Below are 22,776 nucleotides of genomic sequence, written 5' to 3' on the forward strand. Positions count from 1 at the left end.
ACTAGATGTAAGTTTTAGTTGCTGGTATTTACTGCTGGGGATATGAGAAGGGAAGAGGGGACAGGCCTAAAGAGAACAAAGTAGTACTTTTGTTCATCTTATTCAAATGTATCTTTTTAATTTTTTTTTTTTTGTGAGCCAGAGTCTATGTCGCCCTTGGTAGAATGCTGTGGCGTCACAGACCACAGCAACCTCACACTCTTGAGCTAAAGAGATTCTCTTGCTTCAGCCCCCAAGTAGTTGGGACTATAGGCGCCTGCCACAATGCCCAGCTATTTTTTTGTTGTAGTTGTCATTGTTGTTTAGTAGGCCTGGGCCAGGTTTGAACCCACCAGCCCCAGTGCATGTGACCGGCGCCCTAATCACTGAGCTATAGGCACCCCAACAACAAAGCTTTTATTGCCAATATACCTTTCACAATCAGAAATGTCTATAACTAATGCTTTTTAAATTTTGTCCTAAGGTATAAACCAAAGCTACATTCAGTAACAATGATTGCAATTTGTTTATATTATTTGCTAATAACTCCTCATAGACATCTGACTTCTCCATTTTCTAAAAGCCTCTAAAAAAGATCATAGGTGAATCTGCTCTAAATCACATATAGTTATATATGGTCACCATCATACCTGTATCCTTTGGGCAATGGTCTTGAGATCTATTGGTTCTTTAATTATTGCATAATAGTCTGGATATTGCTGGAAGACAAAAACCCAGGTATGTTCAGTAAGTGAAATTATTTGGCTACTAAGAAGACAAGGAACCACATTGACAATCTGTTACTCAAACAACCAGATGAGCAGTTTTGTGAGATTCAAAGCTAAAGGCATAGCTGTATAACATAGTGTTTGTTACATTTGAAGCAAAAAAAAATTTAAGAAGCTTCATGTGGGCTGGATGTGGTGGCTCACGCCTATAATCCTAGCACTCTGAGAGGCCAAAGTAGGTGGATCCCCTGAGCTTAGGAGTTCAAAACCAGCCTCAGCAAGAACAAGAGACCCTATCTTTATTAAAAGTAGAAAAAGTAGCTGGGCACCTGTAGTCCCAACTACTCAGGAGGCTTCAATAAGAGGGTTGCTTGAGCCAAGTTTGAGATTGCTGTGGAAGCCATGGCACTCTATTCAGGGCAACAAAGTAAGACTGTCTCAAAAACAAACAAACAAACAAAAAAATAAAAAAAAAAACAACAAAAAAGCCCGTGAAATGTCCAACAGTATATTATAGAAGTTTATACTTGGTATCTATTAGTTATCATTATATAACTAACAATTTAATAGAGGTTTGGGGTTTTGTTTTGGAGACAGAGTATCCCTCTCTTACCTTGGCCCAGCGCAGTAGTGTGATCATAGCTCACTGAAGCCTTTTACTCATGAACTAAGGTAATCCTCCTGTATCAGCTTCTGAAATCCCTGGGACTATAGGCACATGTCACCAACCCAAAATAACAATTTAATGTTTAAAAAAATTCTATATTCAGGGCAGCGCCTGTGGCTCAAAGGAGTAGGGCAGTGGCTCCATATGCCAAAGGCAGTGGGTTCAAACCCAGCCCCAGCCAGAAACTGCAAAAAAAAAAAAAAAAATTCTATATTCAGGCCGTGCCCATAGCTCAGTGGGTAGGGCACCCCACATGCACCGAGGCTGGCAGGTTTGAGTCTGACCTGGGCCTACTAGATGATGACTACTGCAACCAAAAAAAAAATAGCTGGGTCTTGTCGCAGGTGCAGGTGTCACAGCTACTCGGGAAGCTGAAGCAAGACAATCACTTAAGCCCAAGAGTTAGAGGTTGCTGTGAGTTGTGACCCCATAGCACTCAACCGAGGGCAACAGAGTGAGACACTATCTCAAAAAAAAAAAAAAAAAAAAAAAAGAAAAAGAAAATTCTAAATTCAGGGCCAGGCATAGCGGCTCATGCCTATAACCCTATCACTCTGGGATTGCCTGAGTTCATGGGTTCAAGACTAGCCTGAACAAGAGCAAGACTCCATCTCTAAAAATAGCCAGGCATTGTGGCAGATGCCTGTGGTTCCCAGCTACTTGGGAAGATGGGGCAAGAGAATCACTGAGCCCAAGAGTTTGAGGTTGCTGTGAGCTATGACACCTCAGCACTCTATTCAGTGTGACTGAGTAAAATTCTGTCTCAAAAAACAAAAAATTCTAAATTCATCGACTCATACAATTTTTAATTTAAGTTTCTTAAAAATAAAAGAATGCTCTTAATGGGCTTGTTAAAAGTTCTTTGTTGTTGGGTGATGCCTGTGGCTCAAGGAGTGGGGTGCCGGTCCCATATGCTGGAGGAGGTGGGTTCAAACCCAGCCCCGGCCAAAAACCACAAAAAAAAAAAAAAAAGTTCTTTGTTGTTATGTTATAAGCTCTTTTAATTTTGTAATTCATAAAGATCTACAAGAAAGGTTGCAAGATTTGTTAACTCCATGTTTAATTTAATGTTTCTACTTATTTCAGTTAAAGTAAGTTTTGTCTTTTTTATTAAGGCAGAGTGAGAGTCTGCTGCCCAGGCTAGTGTGCTGTGGCGTCAGCCTAGCTAACAGCAACCTCGAACTCCTGGGCTTAAGCAATCCGCCTGCCTTAGCCTCTTGAGTAGCTGGGACTACAGGCGCCCACCACAACGCCTACCTAATTTTTCTCTTTTTTTGCTAGAGACAGGGTCTTGCACTTACTTGCTCAGGCTGGTCTTGAACTCTTGAGCTCAAGCAATCCTCTCACCTCAGCTTCCCAATGTGCTAGGACTACAGGCAGGAACCATAGCCCCCAGGCAAAATAAGTTTTTTTTTTTAAAACAAACTACTTTTAAAATAAAACTTTGTTAAAGTAATAAAGCAAAATTGGGCAGCACCTGTGGCTCAGTGGGTAGGGCGCTGGCCCATATACCGAGGGTGGCGGATTTGAACCCGGCCCTGGCCAAACTGTAACAAAAAATAGCTGGGTGTTGTGGCAGGCGCCTGTAGTCCCAGCTACTCGGGAGGCTGAGGCAAGAGAATTGCCTAAGCCCAGGAGTTGGAGGTTGTTGTGAGCTGTGATGCCACTGTACTCCACTGAGGGTGATAAAGTGAGACTCTGTCTCTTAAAAAAAAAGTAAAATTATAAGCAATTTCTGATTTATCAAACACTAGCTCATCCCAAGAAGTTGAACATGTTCAGGAATATTCTTTTTTTTTTTTTCAGGAATATTCTTGAGGCTTTCCTACAGGTTTTGTTCCTTAGAGGAAAGAACTGAAGTCGACCAAAAATTAGGAGAAAATATACTGTGCTCTACCAGTTCTTCCTAACTGTTCAACCCCTACTGAAACTCAAATAGCAACAATGAAAACAAAAAGCCATAACCCTTACTCAGTTACTAGAGTGAAGGAATGATCTCAATGTTGCTTCATCTTATCTGCTCCCTAAGTTTACCAGTACTTTTTTTTTTTTTTTTATAGAGACAAAGTTTCACTTTATTGCCCTCGGTAGAGTGCCGTGGCGTCACACAGCTCACAGCAACCTCCAACTCCTGGGCTTAGGCAATTCTCCTGCCTCAGCCTCCGGAGTAGCTGGGACTACAGGCGCCCGCCACAATGCCCGGCTATTTTTTTGCTGCAGTTTGGCCGGACCTGGGTTCGAACCCACCACCCTCGGTGTATGGAGCCGGCGCCCTGCTCACTGAGCCACAGGCGCCACCCAGTACTTTTTTTTTTTTTTTTTTTTTTGAAACAGTCTCACTCGGTTCCTCTGGGTAGAGTGCCATGGTGTTGTAGCTCACAGTAACCTCAAACTCTTGAGCTCGAGCAATCAATCCTCTTGTTGCAGCCTCCCAAGTAGCTGGGTGCCCACCACAACACCTGGCTGGCTAGTTTTTCTATTTTTAGTAGATATGGGGGTTTCACTCTAGCTCAGGCTGGTCTTGAATTCCTGAGCTCAGGCAATCCACCTGCCTCAGCCTCCTAGAGTGCTATAGGATTATAGGTGTGAGCCACTGCACCCAGCCACTCGTTCCTTTCCTGTCTCTTTTTTTCAGCAGTTCTACTCCTGAGAGATAGTTCAGAAGACAAATTATAGCCAGGCTACCCAGGATGGGTACAGAATAACACAAGCTGTTGGCCCACATATTCCCCATCCACCTGTTCCTTTCAAGGCAGCCTGCTTAGGAAGGACTTATAAAGGAAGTGCGACCCTGTCCCTCTAGGTCTCATTCCTTGTTATCTTTCAAACTGTCACATCCCAAGGGACCAACCAATTCCTTCTGCACGGAATCCCTGAAGGCCTTCCTGAAATGAGGGGGAACTACATAATTATGTTTTGTTTTTCCAAATCATCATTGGTGGTTTGACCACTACTGATTATCTCCTGTAGAGTAAAAATAAATCTTGAGTAAAAATTGTCTTATAATTTTATTATAATAAAATACATGTAACATGAAATTTATCATCTTAGCCATTTTAAGTGTACAGTTCTATGGCATTAAGTACATTCACACTGTTGTGCAGCTATCACTACCAGCTACTTCCAGACTTTTAATATTGTAAAACTGCAACTCTATACACATTAAGCAATTAATTCCCCATTTACCCCAGCCCCTGGCAACCACCATAATACCTTCTGTCTCCAAGATTTTGACTATTTTCGGTACCTCTGTAAGAGAAATCAAACAGTGTTTATCCTTATATGACTGGCTCATTTCACTTAATGTCCTCAGAGTTCATCCACACAGAAACTCGTGTTGGAATTTCTTTCCTTTTTAAGGCCAAATAATATCCCATTGTATGTGCATATCACATTTCGCTTATCCATATCTGCTGAGGATACCTGAGTTGCTGTCCCCGTGATTTAGCTATTATGAATAATGCTGCTATGAAAAAGTTATATAAATAACTTTTTAAGAGCCTGATTTCACTTCTTTGTTGTACATATCCAAAGTGGAATTGCTAGATCATATAGTAAATTATATGTTTAATTCTTTTTATTTTATTTTATTTTATTTTAGAGACAGAGTTTCATTTTGTCACCCTTGGCAGAGTGCTGTGGCATCACAGCTCACAGCAACCTCCAGCTCTTGGGCTGAGGTGATTCTCTTGCCTCAGCCTCCCAAGTAGCTGGGACTACAGGCACCCACCACGACGCCCGGCTATTTTTTGTTGTTGTTGCAGTTTGGCTGAAGCCAGGTTTGAACCAGCCACCCTTGGTATATGGGGCCGGCATCCTACTCACTGAGCCATAGGCGCCACCCTATGTTTAATTCTTTAAAAAATCAACATATTATTTTACCTTATTTATTTATTTTGAGACAGAGTCTCACTATGTTGCCTTCAGTAGAGTGCTGTAGCATCACAGCTCACAGCAACCTCCAACTCCTGGGCTTAAGAGATTCTCTTGCCTCAGCCTCCCAAGTAGCTGGGACTACAGGTGCCTGCCACAATGCCCGGCTATTTTTTGTTGCAGTTGTCATTGTTTAGGTGGCCCAGGCCAGGTTCGAACCTGCCAGCCTTGACGTATGTGACTGGCGCCATACCCACTGTGCTACAGGCGCCAAGCCGCCTTCTTTTCTTAAAACTTTAAATCGTATTATCAAAAATTAGATCTTTCTTTTTCTCTCTTTTTTTTTATTGTTGGGGATTCATTGAGGGTACAATAAACCAGGTTACACAGATAGCATTTGTTAGGTAAAGTCCCTCTTATAATTGTGTCTTGCCCCCAAAAGGTGTGGCACACACTAAGGCTCCACCCCCCCCAAAATTAGATCTTTCTAATCAGATCCTCACTTAAAGACAGCAGTGATCATTGCTTTATTTCTAATGACATCTTTAAATGACTAATTTTGTTAATGACTAATGGGAAAGCTGCATGTCACTCATCAGTCAATAAGCACTTCCTGCAAACCCAAGACATATGAGGTTCCAATTTCATGGCAGAGACATAAAGGTAAATTCATTATTCTCAGGAAATTCAGAGAGTAGGGAAGAAGGCAAGTACACCATTAAATTATCATAATTAGGTTAAGTACTACAGTGGAGTATTTCTCAAAGTATAGCTTATTTGGAAATATAAGAATGCTGAGGCCATGGAAATTTTAGCAGTTTCATAGGCTAATGTTAAGTCAAATCTATAGCTATGTCAATTGTCTCCAGGGTGTGAAGCCATAAAAGGCCCTTATATCTTCAGGTCTCTCTTACCTAGAAAACCACTTCCTTTTGGGGGTAGAAGAATACCTAATTTGTTTGTCTTTCTTCTCTGTCACCAGGAAATCAAGGAGTCTAAGAGAGGAAGAATTCATTTATCTTCCTTTCACCTTGTCTCCTGAGCACAGTTTCCACTCTTTTATATATTAAAATTAGTGAAGATGATTATTTTTATCACCGAAGAATTGCCAATCTTGGAACAACATAAACGGCTATTGACAGATGAGTGAATAAACAGTATGTAATAGGGGTTGGTGCATGCCTGTAGCCCCAGCTACTTGGGAACCTTAGGCAAGAGGATTGCTCTAGCTCTCAAACTTAGAGTTCAAGCCCAGCCTGGACAACACAGTGAGACTCTGTCTCAAAAAAAATAAAAAGTGTAAACAAAAAACTTATAAACAAAACGCAGAAGATACAAAGAATGAATGAAATAGGTCAGGGAGATCCAAAAACAAACCATCCCTGACACGCTCCCCCCTCCCCAATCAGTATGATACTTTAAAAAGAATGAAATTCTGATACAAGCTAAAATATGGATGAATCTTGATCATACATTAAATGAAATAAGCCAGTCATAACAAAAAGGACAAAATTATATGATTTTTCTTATTTGAAGTATCTAAAATAGGCATATTCATGGGGACAGAAAGTAGACTGGTGGTTCCTGGGAGCTGAAGGAAGAGGAATAGACATAAGTGTCTAATGGGTATGAAATTTCCCATAAGTTTTGTAAGACTAAAAAAGTTCTTGGGCGGCGCCTATGGCTCAGTCTGTAAGGCGCCGGCCCCATATACCGAGGGTGCCCTGGCTGAACTGCAACCAAAAAATAGCTGGGCGTTGTGGCAGGCGCCTGTAGTCCCAGCTACTCGGGAAGCTGAGGCAAGAGAATCGCTTAAGCCCAGGAGTTGGAGGTGCTGTGAGCTGTGTGATGCCATGGCACTCTACCGAGGGCCATAAAGTGAGACTCTGTCTCTACAAAACAAAAAAAAAAAGACTAAAAAGTTCTGAAGACAGATGGAGGTGAGAGCTGCACAACAATGCAAATGTACTTAATTCTACAGAACTACAGACTTAAAAATGGCTAACATGGTACATTTATGGTATGTATATTTTACCACAATAAAAAGAATTACCAATCAAAACCCCCCAAAACAATAACACCCCCCACGCACAATTTCTTGGTCAAGTAAAATGACAGACCCTGTATACATGTCATTAGTGCTTGCTGCTGAGGCCACAAGAAAGATCTTTTGACGGCCTCCAACATGTTCCTTTTAATCTTTTTATTTATTAATAACTAGTAAAATTCTTCAAGTACTTTAAAAAACCTAACACTTTAAGCCACCTGTATTTAATCACATAACTCACCACTTTAGAAGGCAGTTTCTGGAAGAGCTCACTGATGAGATGTCCTGATGGATTTGTGGCCACAACAACGGCTTCCAGAAGCTGCTCCAGGACCTCCTTCAAGTAGCTCGGAGAAGACTGGTGGTGGGGATGGGGATGAAGGAGCAAAGGAAGACAATACTTGGTGAGAGAAATCGACACATAAATGCTGAATATTAAATATATTCTAGAAGTGTAAATCTAATTCAAAAGAGCAACTTTTACAAGTTTCAAGACTATCACAGTAATGCTGATGCTGGATATAGGAACTGTATCCCTAGAAGAGCCTACATGAAACCAATGAGGATCCTTTTATTACTTCTGTATCAAAATCCCTTGTACCAAGTCCTTTTACTAAACTTTATTCCACAGTAAACGTTATATTATTAATAGCAAATTTCAAGCACCATATGTGTGAGGGTCTGAGCAACTGAGCTGGAGAAAACAAAGTTTCTATGTCTGCTATTAACATCTACTAAAGTCTTGGTATTCTAGAATGATGATGACCACTTATGTAAAGTTGGGACTACATACTGTTAACTGTGGGTGCTCACCAGGTCTCACAAGTGAAGTCAAGTTATATCAATACTAAATTGATGTTAAATAAATTGATATGCACCATTTTTGCTCTTCAGATTGACTGGATGACTGGTTTACACCTAGCTTACTCACTGTTTCAACATGGAAAAGTATATGCTCCAAAGAGTATTTAGTCAGAAAGGATCTGAATCTAAAGGAAGTTTCTAGAGTAAGCAATGGGATGTCTTAGTTCATAATAAGTGGTACTTCAAGACCAAACCATGTTTTATGCATGTAAAATGAAGATTAATGACTATTTCTTTAAATCATAAAAGCATTGGTATTTTTGTCTTAACCCAACAGAAGTTCTTTTTATTTAAGTACAGTCTCAATTTTAAGGTGCAACATTAATTCCATGGATAGGATACTACCAACACCTCATGGGCCTACCACAATGCCTGGCAATAAGACACCCAATAAATAAAAATATTTAACATATAAGATATGTAAATAGGTCAGAGTACCCAACTACAGAAGCTTGGAGAACTGGCAGAGTTGTTAAAGCCTTCTCTCTCAGTGTTAACCCATAAGCTTAGGAGAAGAAAAAAAAAGATGCTGGGCCAGGCAAGGTGGCTCATTCCTGTTATCCTAGCACTTCAGGAGGCTGAGGTGGGTGCACTGCCTGAGCTCAGGTGTTCAAGACTAGCCTAAGCAAAAGCAAGACCCTATCTCTAAAGAACAGCCAGACATTGTGGTAGTAGTCCCAGTTATTTGGGAGGCTGAGGCAAGAGAATCAGTTGAGCTCAGGAGTTTGAAATTGCTGTGAGCTATGATGCCACAGCATTCTACCAAGAGTGACTAAGTGAGACTGTCTCAAAAAAAAAAAAAAAAGACAGTGATGAAAGTAAACTAAAATTCCCAAGTTTAACTAAAACATGGCACCACAGAGTTAGTTTCAAAAACAGCAGAGACAGGCTGGGCACGGTGGCTCATGCCTGTAATCCTAGCACTCTGGGAGGCCAAGGCCGGTAGGTAGCTTGAGCTCATGGGTTCAAGACCAGCCTGAGTAAAAAGCGAGACCCCTGTCTCTACTAAAATAGAAAAACTGAGGCAAGAGTATCACCTGAGCCCAAGGATTGGAGGTTGCTGTAAGCTATGACACCATGGCACTCTACCAGGGTGACAGCTTGAGACTGTCTCAAAAAAAAACAAAACAAAAAACCAGCAGAGGTACGTTCTGTAGCCAAGAATCCTTTCCTCCCAACCCAACCATTTACTTTGGAAATGCACTGCAGGTGACAAAAGAAGTAGCATATGTGAATACATTCGTTCAACCTATTCCCACAGTTGGGAAAACTCTAAGGAAATCATTACCAATTTAAGAATTAGAAGCTTGAAAATTCCTGTTCCTTTCATGAGAACCTAAGGCTAGAAGAAAGCTTGGGAAGTATAAATATGAATGTACAAGAACATCTCAATTTCTTATTAATTATGCATTATAGTAAGAAATAGAGGTAAGTCCTAATGTAGGCATTTTTATTCTTTGACTAGAAACCTGGAGGCCTATAGTATGCTGGGGTCTCTGCGGGTAATATTCTCCCCAAGAAAGCATAGGTTAAATTGCTTCTCCTGTATTCTTATCAGGGTAAAATTCCAGGGAATCTCTATTGTTAATCACCTTCTACCTAATTCTGATCACTTAATTTCCTAAAAAACAACATGACAAAGTGCCTAGAAACTATATTTTAAGATGCTAAAAATTAAGAAATTCACCCACCACTGCTCATTTCTGTGTTCCAGCAAAAGGCCTATCTAGGTATTTTTTTTTCTTTTTTCTTTCAAGATATACTATGGCATTATCTAGGTATCTAGATTATTACTAACACACCAAGAAAGTGGAATGTTCTGCTTTGAGATTTTTATATTTTGCTGTAAAATAGAGTTTTGATTCCCCTCTACTATTATTTTTTTCTCTTTTCAAACATGTGTTTTCATTTGGCAAATATTTTTCAGTACCTAAAAGTCAAGTATTGTATAGATGCAGGAATAAATGAACAAGAGATCTTTTGAGGAGCTATTGTTCTACTTGGAGGAAGACAGAAAATAAACACATAAACTAATGGATAAGTTATTACACATATCATAAAAAAAATGAAGATCACAGAACAGACTGAATGACGATGGGGTAGGGTGGACGGTGAAAAGAGGCACAAACTATTTTTATTTATTTTTATTTTGGAGAGGACAGAGTCTCACTCTGCTGCCCAGGCTAGATTGCCATAGTGTCAGTCTAGCTTACAGCAATCTCAAACTCCTGGGTAAAAGTGATTCTCCTGCCTCAGCCTCCTGAGCAGTTGGGACTACAGTCTGCCACCACCACACCCAGCTAATTTTTTTTTTTTTAGTAGAAATGGGGTCTCATTCTTGCTTAGTCTGGTCTTTAAAACTCCAGAGCTCAATGGATCCTCCTGCTCCAGCTTCCCAGAAAGCTAGGATTATAGGTATGAGACATCACTCTAGGTGGAGTAAACAATTTAGATAGGGTGGTCAGGAAAGCCCTCTTTCAGTTGACACAATTTTATTTATGTATTTATTTATTGAGACAGAGTCTCACTAAGTCACCCTCGGTAGAGTGCTGCGGCATCACAGCTCACAGCAACCTCAAACTCTTGGGCTTAAGCAATTCTCTTCCCTCAGCCTCCCAAGTAGCTGGGACTACAGGTGTTCGCCACAATGCCCAGCTATTTTTTGGTTGTAGTTGTCATTGTTGTTTGGCAGGCCCAGCCTGGGTTTGAACCCAGCAGCTCCAGTGTATGTGGCACCACAGCCGCTGAGCTACAGGCACCAAGTGGATACCATTTTAATCGATGTTAGAATAATCACAAAGAGCCAGTCACAGGAAAGGCCAAAGGAAGCATATTCTAAGCACAGGTAAGAGCAACTGCAAAATTCCAGAGGCAAGAACACAATTCAGATTTAGGTTCCTAAAGTATAGTGGACATGAACTCTTGACTGCAACTCCAGAAAAAAAAGGTGGCATGTTCTAGGAACAGTAACCAGTCTACTCTACAAAAATATTCCTAAGGTAATTCCACCGACTCTCCAAAAAATTTTTTTTTTTTTTTTTTGTAGAGGCAGAGTCTTACTTCATCGCCCTGGATAGAGTACCCTGGCGTCACACAGCTCACAGCAACCTCTAACTCCCGGGCTTAGGCGAATTCTCTCAGCCTCCCAAGTAGCTGGAACTACAGATGCCCGCCACAACGCCCGGCTATTTTTTTTTGTTTGCAGTTTGGCCAGGGCCGGGTTTGAACCTGCCACCCTCAGTATATGGGGCCAGTGCCCTATCCACTGAGCCACAGGCGCTGCCCTGACTCTCCAAATTTTAATCACAATACTGCCTACACTTACATGATGTCTCACATCTAACAATACGGAACATGTCAATGATAATATCAAGATTTTCTTTAAAACCGAAAAGGAAATATGCATTAATATAAGAACAATTCATAAAAACAACTGCACACTCTAACCATTGTCCAGGATGTCCTAGGTTCCCTTGAAACTAGATTGGGGCTCTTTAGCTGAATGTCCATTTACCCTTCCAGTTACCAATATGACTGCACAAGAAGCCCAGCTGCCCACAACAGCTCAGAGGGATGACAGGCAGGAGCTTTATATACCTTCCATAGCCCATCTATTATCTATTCAGCTGCACACTTACTCCTTCAGTCATGGTGCCTTGATTGTCTTGCCCATCTTCATCATCATCTTCATCATCTGCTTCCCCTTTCTGAACAAACTCATTTCTTGTTCGAAGGTACAAATCCCAGAGTTTGCAAGCAGCTTTATATTCAGGAGAATCTGGCTGTATATTAGCAAAGAGAAAAAAATATCATTTTATAATTTTATTATAAATCACTTGCTAGTTTTAAAGCATCCTATTCCAGGAGAGCTCAGCATTTTAAAACTTAACTTTGAAAAAAAAAAGGCTTAACTTTGACAAATCTATTATAACTGTTTAAATCCTTGTGATTAGAAGATTTACAGGTCTTAATCCTCTTCTGAGAAACTAAGTGAATATTTTAAAGGCATTCTGAAGTCAAATTATGTTATTTATATCCTATCTCATTACAGAAAGACTTGAGGCAGAAGACAAATAATTTGCTAAATTAAAACTATTACTCACACACTAAGAAAGAATTTAAAGGAACAATCTGATCTAAAAGATAGAAGCTAATGACTGTATTGATATTACTTCAATTTTTAAACTACTTAATACTGTGAAGATTTATGTTCCTGAAGTATAGTAGGTATGAACTCTTGAATGAAATGTTCTAGTAAAAACAATGCAATGTTTAAATGCATTGTTGAATGCAATGTTTTAAAAATAAAACAAAACAAAACTTTTCTTTTTGAGACAAGAGTCTCAAGCTGTCATCCTGAGTAGAGTGCTGTGGCATCACACTTCGCAGCAACCTCAGACTCTGGGCTTAATCGATTCTCTTGTCTCAGCCTCCCAAATAGCTGGGACTACAGGTGCTTACCACAATGCCTGGCTATTTTTTGTTTTGGTTGTAGTTGTCATTGTTTGGCAGGCCTGGGCTGGATTCAAACCCGCCAGCTCCGGTGTATGTGGCTGGTGCCCTAGCTGCTGAGCTACAGGCGCCACGCCAAATAAAACAAAACTTTAGCCATAAGCCTGGTGCAGTGGCTCATGCGTATAATCCTGTAGCACTCTGGGAGGTAGAGGCAGGAGGATCCTTTGAGCTCAGGAGTTCGAGACCAGCTTGAACGAGAGCAAGACTGCATCTCTACTAAAAAATAAAAGAATGAAAAAACTAAACCAGATGTTGTGGCAGCTATCTGTAGTCCCAGCTATTCAGGAGGTGAACCCAGGAGTTTGAAGTTGCTGTGAGCTAAACTGAGGCCATGGCACTCTACCCTAAGCGACAGAGCAAGACTGTCTCAAAAAAAAGGCATCCATAAGCTGCTAATAAAATGTAACAATGTTCACAAAGGTAAGGAATAAAAGTGAGAAAAAGCAGAATGCTGGCTGGGTGCCCGTAGCTCAGTGGTTAGGGAACAGGCCACTTGCTCCAGGCTGGTAGGTTCGAACCCAGCCTGGGCCTGCTAAACAAAATAAAAGAAAGGAAAAAGCAGAATGCTGAGGCCAATGTTCACCTTGAGGGCATTTACTTGTGATTAAACTAAGTTTTAATTTCCAAGGCTTCCTGGCTACAAAGATGGGAGACAAAGGCCAGGATCTACCAGAAGCTGGGACTCCAAAGGCCATGGCTTCCGTGTTGAGAATTCAAATTTTTGCCCTGCCAGGGAACAAGGAAGACTGCCCATCCTAGCCTCCACCTATGGTACTGCAAGGAGGACAGAGGTGCAAAATCAGTCTCCTCTGAGAACTCTTCATAAGTTAGCCCTATCCAAAACAGAACAGGCACCTGGGATAAGTAATAAATCTTCTCTGGATGAACTCAACTTTAATTTAAGCCTCAAATAATCTCAAGAGATGAAAGTCTTAAAAGCTTGGGCATAATAGCTCATTCCTATAATCCTAGCGATTTTGGAGGCCAAGGTGGGAAGAATGCTTGAAGCCAGGAGTTCAAGACCAGGCCGAATAATATAGTAAGACACTGTTTCTATAAACAAACAAACAAATAAAAAAATCAGTCAGGCATCAATGGCACATGCCTGATAGTCACAACTATTCTCAGGTTGAGAAAGAAGGATCACCTGAGCTCAGGAATTTGAGGCTGCAGTGAGCTATAATCATGCCACAATACTCCAGCCTGGACAACAGAACAAGACCCTGTTTGGAAAACGAAAAAAGTTCCATAGAATATAAACCCATGGTCAAAAATCAAACATATAACAATCAAGGAATAATGAAAGAAAGGTAACAGAAATGACAGCAAAACCAGACACACAAACAGAATAATATTCATTAGATATTATCAGGATAATAATGATAAAATAAAAAATATGTTAAATTTTTAAAAAAAAACAATGTTACAATGCTTAAAAACATAAGAAGGTGAGGGCAGCGCCTGTGGCTCAAAGGGGTAGGGCGCTGGCCCCATATGCTGGAGGTGGCGGGTTCAAACCCAGCCCCGGCCAAAAACTACAAAAAAAAAAAAATGGTTTAAAAAACATAAGAAGGTGTAAAGAAGCTATACACTTCTTAAAATATAGGAAAGTATAAAGTAGCTACTTTCAATGTACAAAATACATATTAAAGGCTGAGGAGGGTGGATTGCTTAAGCTCAGGAATTTGAGACCAACCTGAGCAAGAGCAAGACCCCGTCTCTAAAAATCGCTGGGCATTGTGGTGGGTACCTACATTCCCAACTACTCGGGAGGGTGAAGCAAGAGGATCACTTGAGCCCAGGAGTTTGAGGTTGCTGTAAGCTATGATGCCACTGCACTCCAATGAGGGTGACAAAGTGAGACTGTCTCAAAAAAAAAAAGTATATATCCATATATATCTACACATACGTGTATATATTATATATATATATACACACACACACACACATACATATACATATCTATCCATTTATCTATACCTATATATAAAAATACAAAAATTGGGCTGGGCATGTTGGCTCACGCCTCTAATCCTAGCACTCTGGGAGGCCAAGGCCAGAGATCACTTGAGCTCAGGAGTTTAAAACCAGCCTCAGCAACAGTGAGACCCTGTTTCAAATAAAAATAGAAAAATTAGCTGGGCATTGAGCTAGTGCCTAAAGTCCTAGCTACTCAGAAGGCTGAGGCAGTAAGATTGCTTGAGCCCAGGAGTCTGAGGTTGCTGTGAGCTAGGCTGACACCATGGGAATAAAGCCTCGGGCAACAGACTGTCTCAAAAGAAAAAAAAAAGTAAAAACGGGATAGAATGATTTTAGAGCAGATTATGCCAAGAAATTTGGAAGAATTAAAAATTATCTAAAAATCAATAAATAAATATACAAAATCAGGGAATTTGCCAGGCACAGTGGCTCATGCCCATAATCCTAGCACTCTGGGAGGCTGAGGCGGGTAGCTCGCTTGAGCTCAGGAATTTGAGACCAACCTGAGCCAGAGTGAAACCCCATCTCTAAAAAATAGCCGGGGGTTGTGGCAGGCACCTAATAGTCCCAGCTACTAGGAAGGCTGATGCAAAAGGATCGCTAGAGCCCAAGAGTTTGAGGTTGCTGTGAGCTATGAACACCAGAGCACTCTACCGAGGGGGACAAAACAACTCTTGTCTAAAAAAGAAAAATCAGGGAACATAAAAGGTTTAGAGAAATTGAGACCTGAGGGAAGTCTAATACAATACCCAAACAGAGTTCTACAAGGAAAAGATAAGAGGGAACCGGGGCAGAAGCAACATGAGAAGATACAATGGCTGAAAACTCTCCAGAGCTGATGAGAAAGGAACACCGATCTAAGATTCAGGAAGTGCTACAATTCACAAATTCTATAAATAAAAATATATACATAATTAAATATATCACAATGAAAATGTAGAATAGTGAAAGGAAAGAGAAGATACTAAAAATAGCCAGAAAGGACATATAACCTTTATTTTTTTATTTTTTTGAGACAGAGTCTCACTTTGTTATTCTTGGTAGAGTACCATCACAGCCCACAGCAACCTCCAGCTCTTGGGCTTAGGCGATTGTCTTGCTTCAGCCTTCCGAGTAGCTGGGACTACAGGCACCCATCACAATGCACAGCTATTTTTTTGTTGCAATTTGGCTGGGGCCAGGTTTGAACCCGCCATCCTCGGTATATGGGGCTGGCACCCTACTCACTAAGCCACAGGCGCCGCCCCAACAGATAACATTTAAAGGAACAATTATACTCACGAACAAATGACTTCTTAATAAAAATGAAGAATAAAGAAAGTAACAATAAACACTGACTATATAAAATAAAATTATATGGGATTGAAAATTGCCACAAAAGAATTAAAGGACACAACATCAACATTATAAATAAGGAGGATGATCAGATTTGAATTATCTTAAGCTCTTTGTATTGTTTGGAAGCAGGATTAAAATGATGATTATCTTCTGGTTCTGATAATTTAATCATGTCCATTAAAGTTTCTTGGAGAACTAAAAGATTACCAACAGATCTTAAAACTTGAAAATTTTATTTTTATTTACACATTTTTTTTTCTTTGAGAGAGTCTCACTATGTTGCCCTCGGTAGAGTGCTGTGGCATCACAGCTCACAGCAACCTCAGACCCTTGGGCTTAAGTGATTCTCTTGCCTCAACCTCCCAAGTAGCGGACTACAGGCACCGACCACAACGCCTGGCTATTTTGTTGTTGTTGTAGTTGTCATTGTTGTTTATCAGGCCCGGGCAGGGTTCAAACCTGCCAGCCCTGGCATCCTAACTGCTGAGCTATAGGTACTGAGCCAAAACTTGCAAATTTTAGAGGGAATAAATTAAAAACAAAATGAAACCAAAAGGAAGAGAAAAAAATAAAAACATTCAAAAGTGAAATAAACAGAAAGTAGAAATTTAGATGGCAGGAATATATCCAAACATAATGGTTAACTACTAGAAAACTATAAAGAATTGAAATGCTCCAGTTAAAAGGTAAAGATTATAAACTGAATTAACAGTTCACATATCTGCTATTTTCAAGTTATATAGCAACATTAAAAGGATATGAAAAGGTTGAAAGCATAAGAAAGGAAAAATATAAACTAGAAAAACAGTAAGACAGAGCTGGTATAACTACATTAATATCAGACTTCAAATAAAAGGCACTACTAGCAATAAAGACGGCTATCACATAATGCTAAAAAGTTCAATTTACTAGGACAATAATTTTAAATTTGTATGTTCCTATTTGCCAAGTTTTAAAATGTACAAAGCAGTAAATCAACAGAATTACATGGAGAAATAGACAAATATATCATCTGAATAAGAGATTTTAAAACACCCAATTCAGTAAGTGAATATTTCATTTAGGTATATCAGTAAGGATATAAAAGATTTTAGCAATACAATGAACAGAGTATGTAATCTAATAAACACATGCATAGCACTGTACTCCATGAATGGTACTCGTTATAGTCATAAAATTCATAGTGGCATTATTCATAGCAGCCAAAAGTAGAAGCCAAATGTCCATCAACTAGGGAATGGATAAACAAAATGTGGTATAGTAAACTCCTTGTTATCCAGCACTCATAGGGATTGGTAGATTCCAGATCAATGTAGATTCTGTTTGCTTAAGAGTTACTATTAAAAATAGGCCTAACTCTATACTCCATACTATACCATAAACTCTGTATTAACTTGATATTAATATTGAAATAGACTAACTAAAAGCAAACTTCACTGTCGGTTTTACTATATTAGAAAACGGCTTTGTAAGTGCAGTACATTTTAGTTAAATCACAGTCAATACACTTTTCAACTTCACTATTTTCTTCAACTTCAAGTAACACACATTAACACTTAAAAGTACTATAGTAGAAATAAAGAGTTCATATACACAGGATCATCACAGTCTGATGGACAGTATAAATGGTTCTGAATGTCGATCAGTAGAAGATGCTGTATTGGCAAAATTGTGCATATCATTCTTGAAATATAAACAAATAACAGCTTGCTTTGAGGCCCAATGCCACTCATATAAAGTCAGGTTTTGCATGATGTGCAGCTGCAAAACATGTTGAGTGAAGAGGTTGCTGTTCTGTAAAAGCTATTACAGTTTCAAATGCTGCAGTGGCTGCCTGCCAGGATGCATTTTCCACCTCACAGCTGTCCTCATCACTGTCTTCTTCCTCTGCAACATTTTTTTTTCAGGATTCACAATAGCTTCTAAGAGGTCATCTGTATTTAGTGTATGAGTTACTGGAATAGCTTCATCCACAGCAAGCCAGTCCTTGAGTTCATCTCGAGACATAGTCATTTTGTTAGCACAGGACAGTATAGTGGCAGCAGAAGAAAGTCCATGCCCAATTGTGACTAGCCAGGAAAGCAGTAGAGATCCTAAACATGGACATTTTGGGGTGCTGAGAACACACAGGAACCGCAGGAATGATGCACAAAGCACTGACTTACTGACGGTTTAACCCTGATATTTTTAGGGGTGGTACTAGGATGCATACTGGCTGCATTAAAAGCTTATACGTAAAGACAGAACTATAGAACTTTAAGAATATATAAGAATATTTTTATAACCTTTGGGAAAGAGGAATTTCTGATACAAGACACAAAGAATAAACCACAAAGTTAAATAAAGACTAGTAAATTTGATTATATTAAAGTAAAAACTTAGGTTCATCAAAAGACACCATAAAAAGAATGAAATGACAGAATGGGGTCAGCGCCCATAGTTCAGCAATTAGGGTGCCAGCCACATGCACCGGGGGTGGTGGGTTCATACCTCACCCCAGCCTGCTAAACAAACAAACAAAAAATAGCCAAGTGAGGTGGAGACTGTGGCTTCAAGGAGTAGGGCGCCAGCCCTATATACCGGAGGTGGTGGGTTCAAGCCCAGCCCCAGCCAAAAACTGCAAAAAAAAAAAAAAGCTGAGTGTTGTGGCGGGCACCTGTAGTCCCAGCTACAAGGGAGACCTGAGGCAAGAGAATTGCCTGAGCCCAAGAGTTTGATGCTGTGAGCTGCAACTTCACGGCACTCTACCGAGGGCAACATAGTGAGACTGCCTCAAAACAAACAACCAAAAAACACAATGGGAGTAGATATTTAAAACATAATCAAAAATCTAAGATACTTAAAACTTTCCAAAAATAGGCTCGGCGCCTGTGGCTCAAGTGGCTAAGGCACCAGCCACATACACCTGAGCTGGCGGGTTCGAATCCAGCCCGGCCCGCCAAACAACGACAGCCGCAACCAAAAAAATAAACAAACAGCCAGGCGTTGTGGTGGGTGCCTATAGTCCCAGAGCTACTTGGGAGGCAGAGGCAGGAGACTCGCTTGAGTCCAGAAGTTGGAGGTTGCTGTGAGCTGTGATACCATAGCACTCTACCCAGGGCGACAGCTTGAGGCTTTGTCTCAAAAAAATAAAATAAAAATAAATAAATAAATAAAATAAAATAAAAATTTCCAAAAATAAATACGAAAATGACTAACAATCTAAGAGAAAAAAATGGGCAAAAGATGGGAATAAACACTTTACAGAATAAACAGGAATGGTTCAAAATCATGAGTATTCAAATCTCTTTACTGGTAAGAAAAATGTGAATGCAAACCAGAGAGAAACCATTACTCACCTGCCAAACTGATAAATATTAAAAAGCCAGATAATTATCAAATTGGATTACTTCCCAAATTTGATGTTTCTTACCTTGTAATAGGCCTTTGCATTGTTAAAAAGCAGCTGGAAGTCAGCAGTCAACAGATTAACATCATCATATTCTTCCATTTTTAGTTTCTGTTGGATTTTCATCAAGTCAATGGGTTGAGAAACCACTTCGTAATAGTCTGGCTGATTTCTGTTACAATTAAATTTTTTTTAAAAAAATGCTATCAATCCAATGCCTATAGTAAGTTATATTTCAAAACTATGGTAATGTCCAACATTCCAAAAAGAGAGAGCATTATTAGAATCTGCCACCAGACTCGCTCCCGTTATTGGAACTAAAAGAGAATAACAAAATCAAGATGTATACATTCCCTTTTCAAAATATATGCTAATAACATAAAAACTTAAATTAACACCTGTGATGGTCTTTTAGATGTTATTTAAGGTTTAGGGCACAAGCACTAACCCCCTGCTAATGGTGTCTTCTATAAATGAAGATGATTTACCTTTCATGGTATTCATAAATGGCTGAAAACAGACACATGTTTCAAACCTCCTTGATAAACTTACAAAATGAATTCTTTCTTCAGTTAGTGACCACAGAAACTTTTTCTGCAAAGTACTATCAAGTGCCTATTATAAGTAGTATACACTGCTTTTATATCAATTACTAAGAGAAAGATAAGACCGTTGGCTTAAAGAGATTACCAAAGAAAAAATGACTGAAGATGCATATAAATGACTGAACTATTTAACAAAAAGGCATGCAAACAATAAACATAAAATTCAGAAAGGTAATTGTAATGACAAATTATTAAAATAAATTATGAGATTTCTTTCTTATATTTCATACATAATTATAATGACAATTTCTTAAGTTCCCAAGATAATTCCTTGGGTTCACAGGTATTTATTATTCTTTCTGGCTCTTATCCAAAGAGTTCTATGAGACAACTAGACCTTCTGAAAAATGTGCCACTTTCTTACTCTCCCACAGTGGTAGGTATTTAGCTCCATTCTGGATGCACAAAAGATAAGTTATTACAAATAATGTAATGGTCATTAAGGCTTTGATCTCTCTTGGGACCTTAGCTGACATGTTACAGCCATTCTGTTAGTATATATACTTATTTTTCATTTTTTATTCTGAGATAAAAGCTCTAAGAACAATATTTTTTTTCTGAATTCATTTGAGTAAGCTGTAACATGCATGATGTGCCATCTTTCCTCATGGTTTAGTGTATGTTTTCTACAAATAAGGACCATAATATTTTTTGTTTTTTGAGACAGAGTCTTATTTTGTCACCCTCGGTAGAGTGCCGTGGGGTCACACTGTTCACAGCAACCTCCAACTCCTGGGCTTAGGCGATTCTCTTGCCTCAGCCTCCCGAGTAGATAAGGACCATAATTTAACCATCTTTATCAGTAAATAAACTTTGACACAGTACACACAGCACTTTAACAACACAGATTTGAACTGCCACTTACATGGGGATTTTTTTCAGCCAAACTCAGATCAAAAGTACAGTATTCAAGGGATGCTAAACCCACTTATAGGGAGTATTTGTGGCTTTTGGTATTGGGGTGGGGCCCTGGAATCAAAGTCCTACGTATACTGAGGGGTGAATGTACAACTACCATCTAATCCTCAGACCCATTCATATTTTGCCACCTGTTCCAAAATTGGTTCTTTATAGCCAAAGAATGAAGTCCAGAATCATACACTGCATTTAAATACATTTCTTTAGTTTCCTTTTTTCTGAAATAGTTCCTCAGTCTTTCCTTGTCTTTCAAGATCTTGACACTTTTGAAGATTAAAGGTCAGTTATTTTGCAGTGTCCCTCAATTTGGGTTTTTCTACTTTCTTGATGATTATGCTTCTTTAGTAGGACTGTAAAAGAAATGATGCTGTATTCATTTCACTGAATCTTACCAGGTACACACTATTTTTGTCTTGTCCCATGGCTGCGACAAGGTTAAACTTTGGTCACTTGATTATGCGGGTGTCTGCGAAGCTTCTCTATTAACTAAGTTACTCTATCCCTCTTTGTACTTTCCTATCCATTTATTTATACCAATATGAACTCCTGAATTCCTACTTTACTGAATAGATTGACTATAAACCATTATAGTAATTACTTTGCTGCTCAAATTGCTACAGACTGGCCAGCAGCAGTTCTTTCAAGGTGGCTTCCATTTTCTATATCCTTCTGACACGTTCCCATCACACTGAGCACTTGCTTACTTCCTACCATCGTAAGATGTTCCAGCCTCATCTTGTACTTTCCCTGCCCCAACCCTGGAAATCAACTGTTGCTCCATACAACTCTGGTTCCTTTTATTGGTAAGTGTTATGTAAAAATCAAGATCTGGTTGCTACATGTGCTCATTTCTACTGCACTACTGTTGCTCCGAGGCTATCTCAAAGGACAAAGCTAGGGAATACACATGTCAAATCTGTATTTATTTCCGTTATCTACACATACTAGAAACCATTAATACACACCAATACTGACGATTCCAATTCAACAGCAAAAAGTTCATTCCAGCTTTTTTGCTCCTTACTAGCACTCCCCTTCTCAGGAAGTAAGAAGCCTGACTCCCATTATCTCTAATGTTTTTATAAATAAGATTGGTCTCCTGTATATAACCAATCTCCTTTTGCTGCTATCCTACCTTTCCTCACTAGCTCTGGCTCTAACCTTCCCCCATGCTAGGCCATACCCTATGTGGACTCCATTTAGGTTCTGACATCCCTTGACAAACTTCTGCCAACCCCTCAAACATGGACATCCCCTTTGCTCCACTGAAGCCCCACTTTGTTCCAGGAAGCAAACCTACACGAACACCCTCATTACCATGCTCAGACTCTGACACTACTACTGTCCACTTCCCCCACGTATTTCCACAGATCCTTCCTCCCATCCCCACCTCCTAACTCTTATCTTCCCTGCAGATGCCTCCCTTGCTCAGTCTCATCTAATAGCTTTTGGACTGAATTATTCAGGAAGGGAAGAGAAAAGAGTATATTTAATTTTTAAAAACCCATGTCACTACTTACAATTTTAATGAACTATAAAATTAAATAGGAGGGGATAAAAGGAGAATTCCATCTGTTAGAGAAGGATAAGAATATAAATATAAAGGTCTCAATGGGTGACAGTGAAGGCCCATCATGGCTTAATATTGATGCAATTGGTGGCACCAAGTGATTTCGTCAGAGTGAATATTAGGACTTGGCTACCTTGATATCCAAGATACCCCTGTCTATTTGGGCCTACTGAGCCACTGTCCACTGTTCCTGGCTGAGGTAGTACCTCAGCAGCTTCTCAGGCTTGGGGGATTATCTGAACCCAATGAAGACATGTGCCTAGAGAAGACACGATGCACCGATTCACTGCTACAAGGCTCCTCA

General features: G+C 39.7%; 1 protein-coding gene across 12 annotated transcripts in view; it reads right to left on the minus strand.

Annotated features, from left to right (window-relative positions):
- PBRM1 (polybromo 1) overlaps positions 1-22,776 on the minus strand; it is a 159,820-nt gene that overhangs the window by 124,271 nt on the left and 12,773 nt on the right. For all 12 annotated transcript variants that reach the window (XM_053600122.1, XM_053600130.1, XM_053600129.1 and 9 more), the window contains 4 exons: positions 19,404-19,551; positions 11,797-11,940; positions 7,536-7,652; positions 630-698 (listed from right to left, as the gene is read on the minus strand). In XM_053600122.1, coding sequence (XP_053456097.1) covers positions 630-698; positions 7,536-7,652; positions 11,797-11,940; positions 19,404-19,551 — 478 coding nt within the window. The remainder of the gene's footprint in view (positions 1-629; positions 699-7,535; positions 7,653-11,796; positions 11,941-19,403; positions 19,552-22,776) is intronic.

This window comes from Nycticebus coucang, chromosome 8 (genome assembly GCF_027406575.1).
Source record: "Nycticebus coucang isolate mNycCou1 chromosome 8, mNycCou1.pri, whole genome shotgun sequence".
NCBI classification, from domain to species: domain Eukaryota; kingdom Metazoa; phylum Chordata; class Mammalia; order Primates; family Lorisidae; genus Nycticebus; species Nycticebus coucang.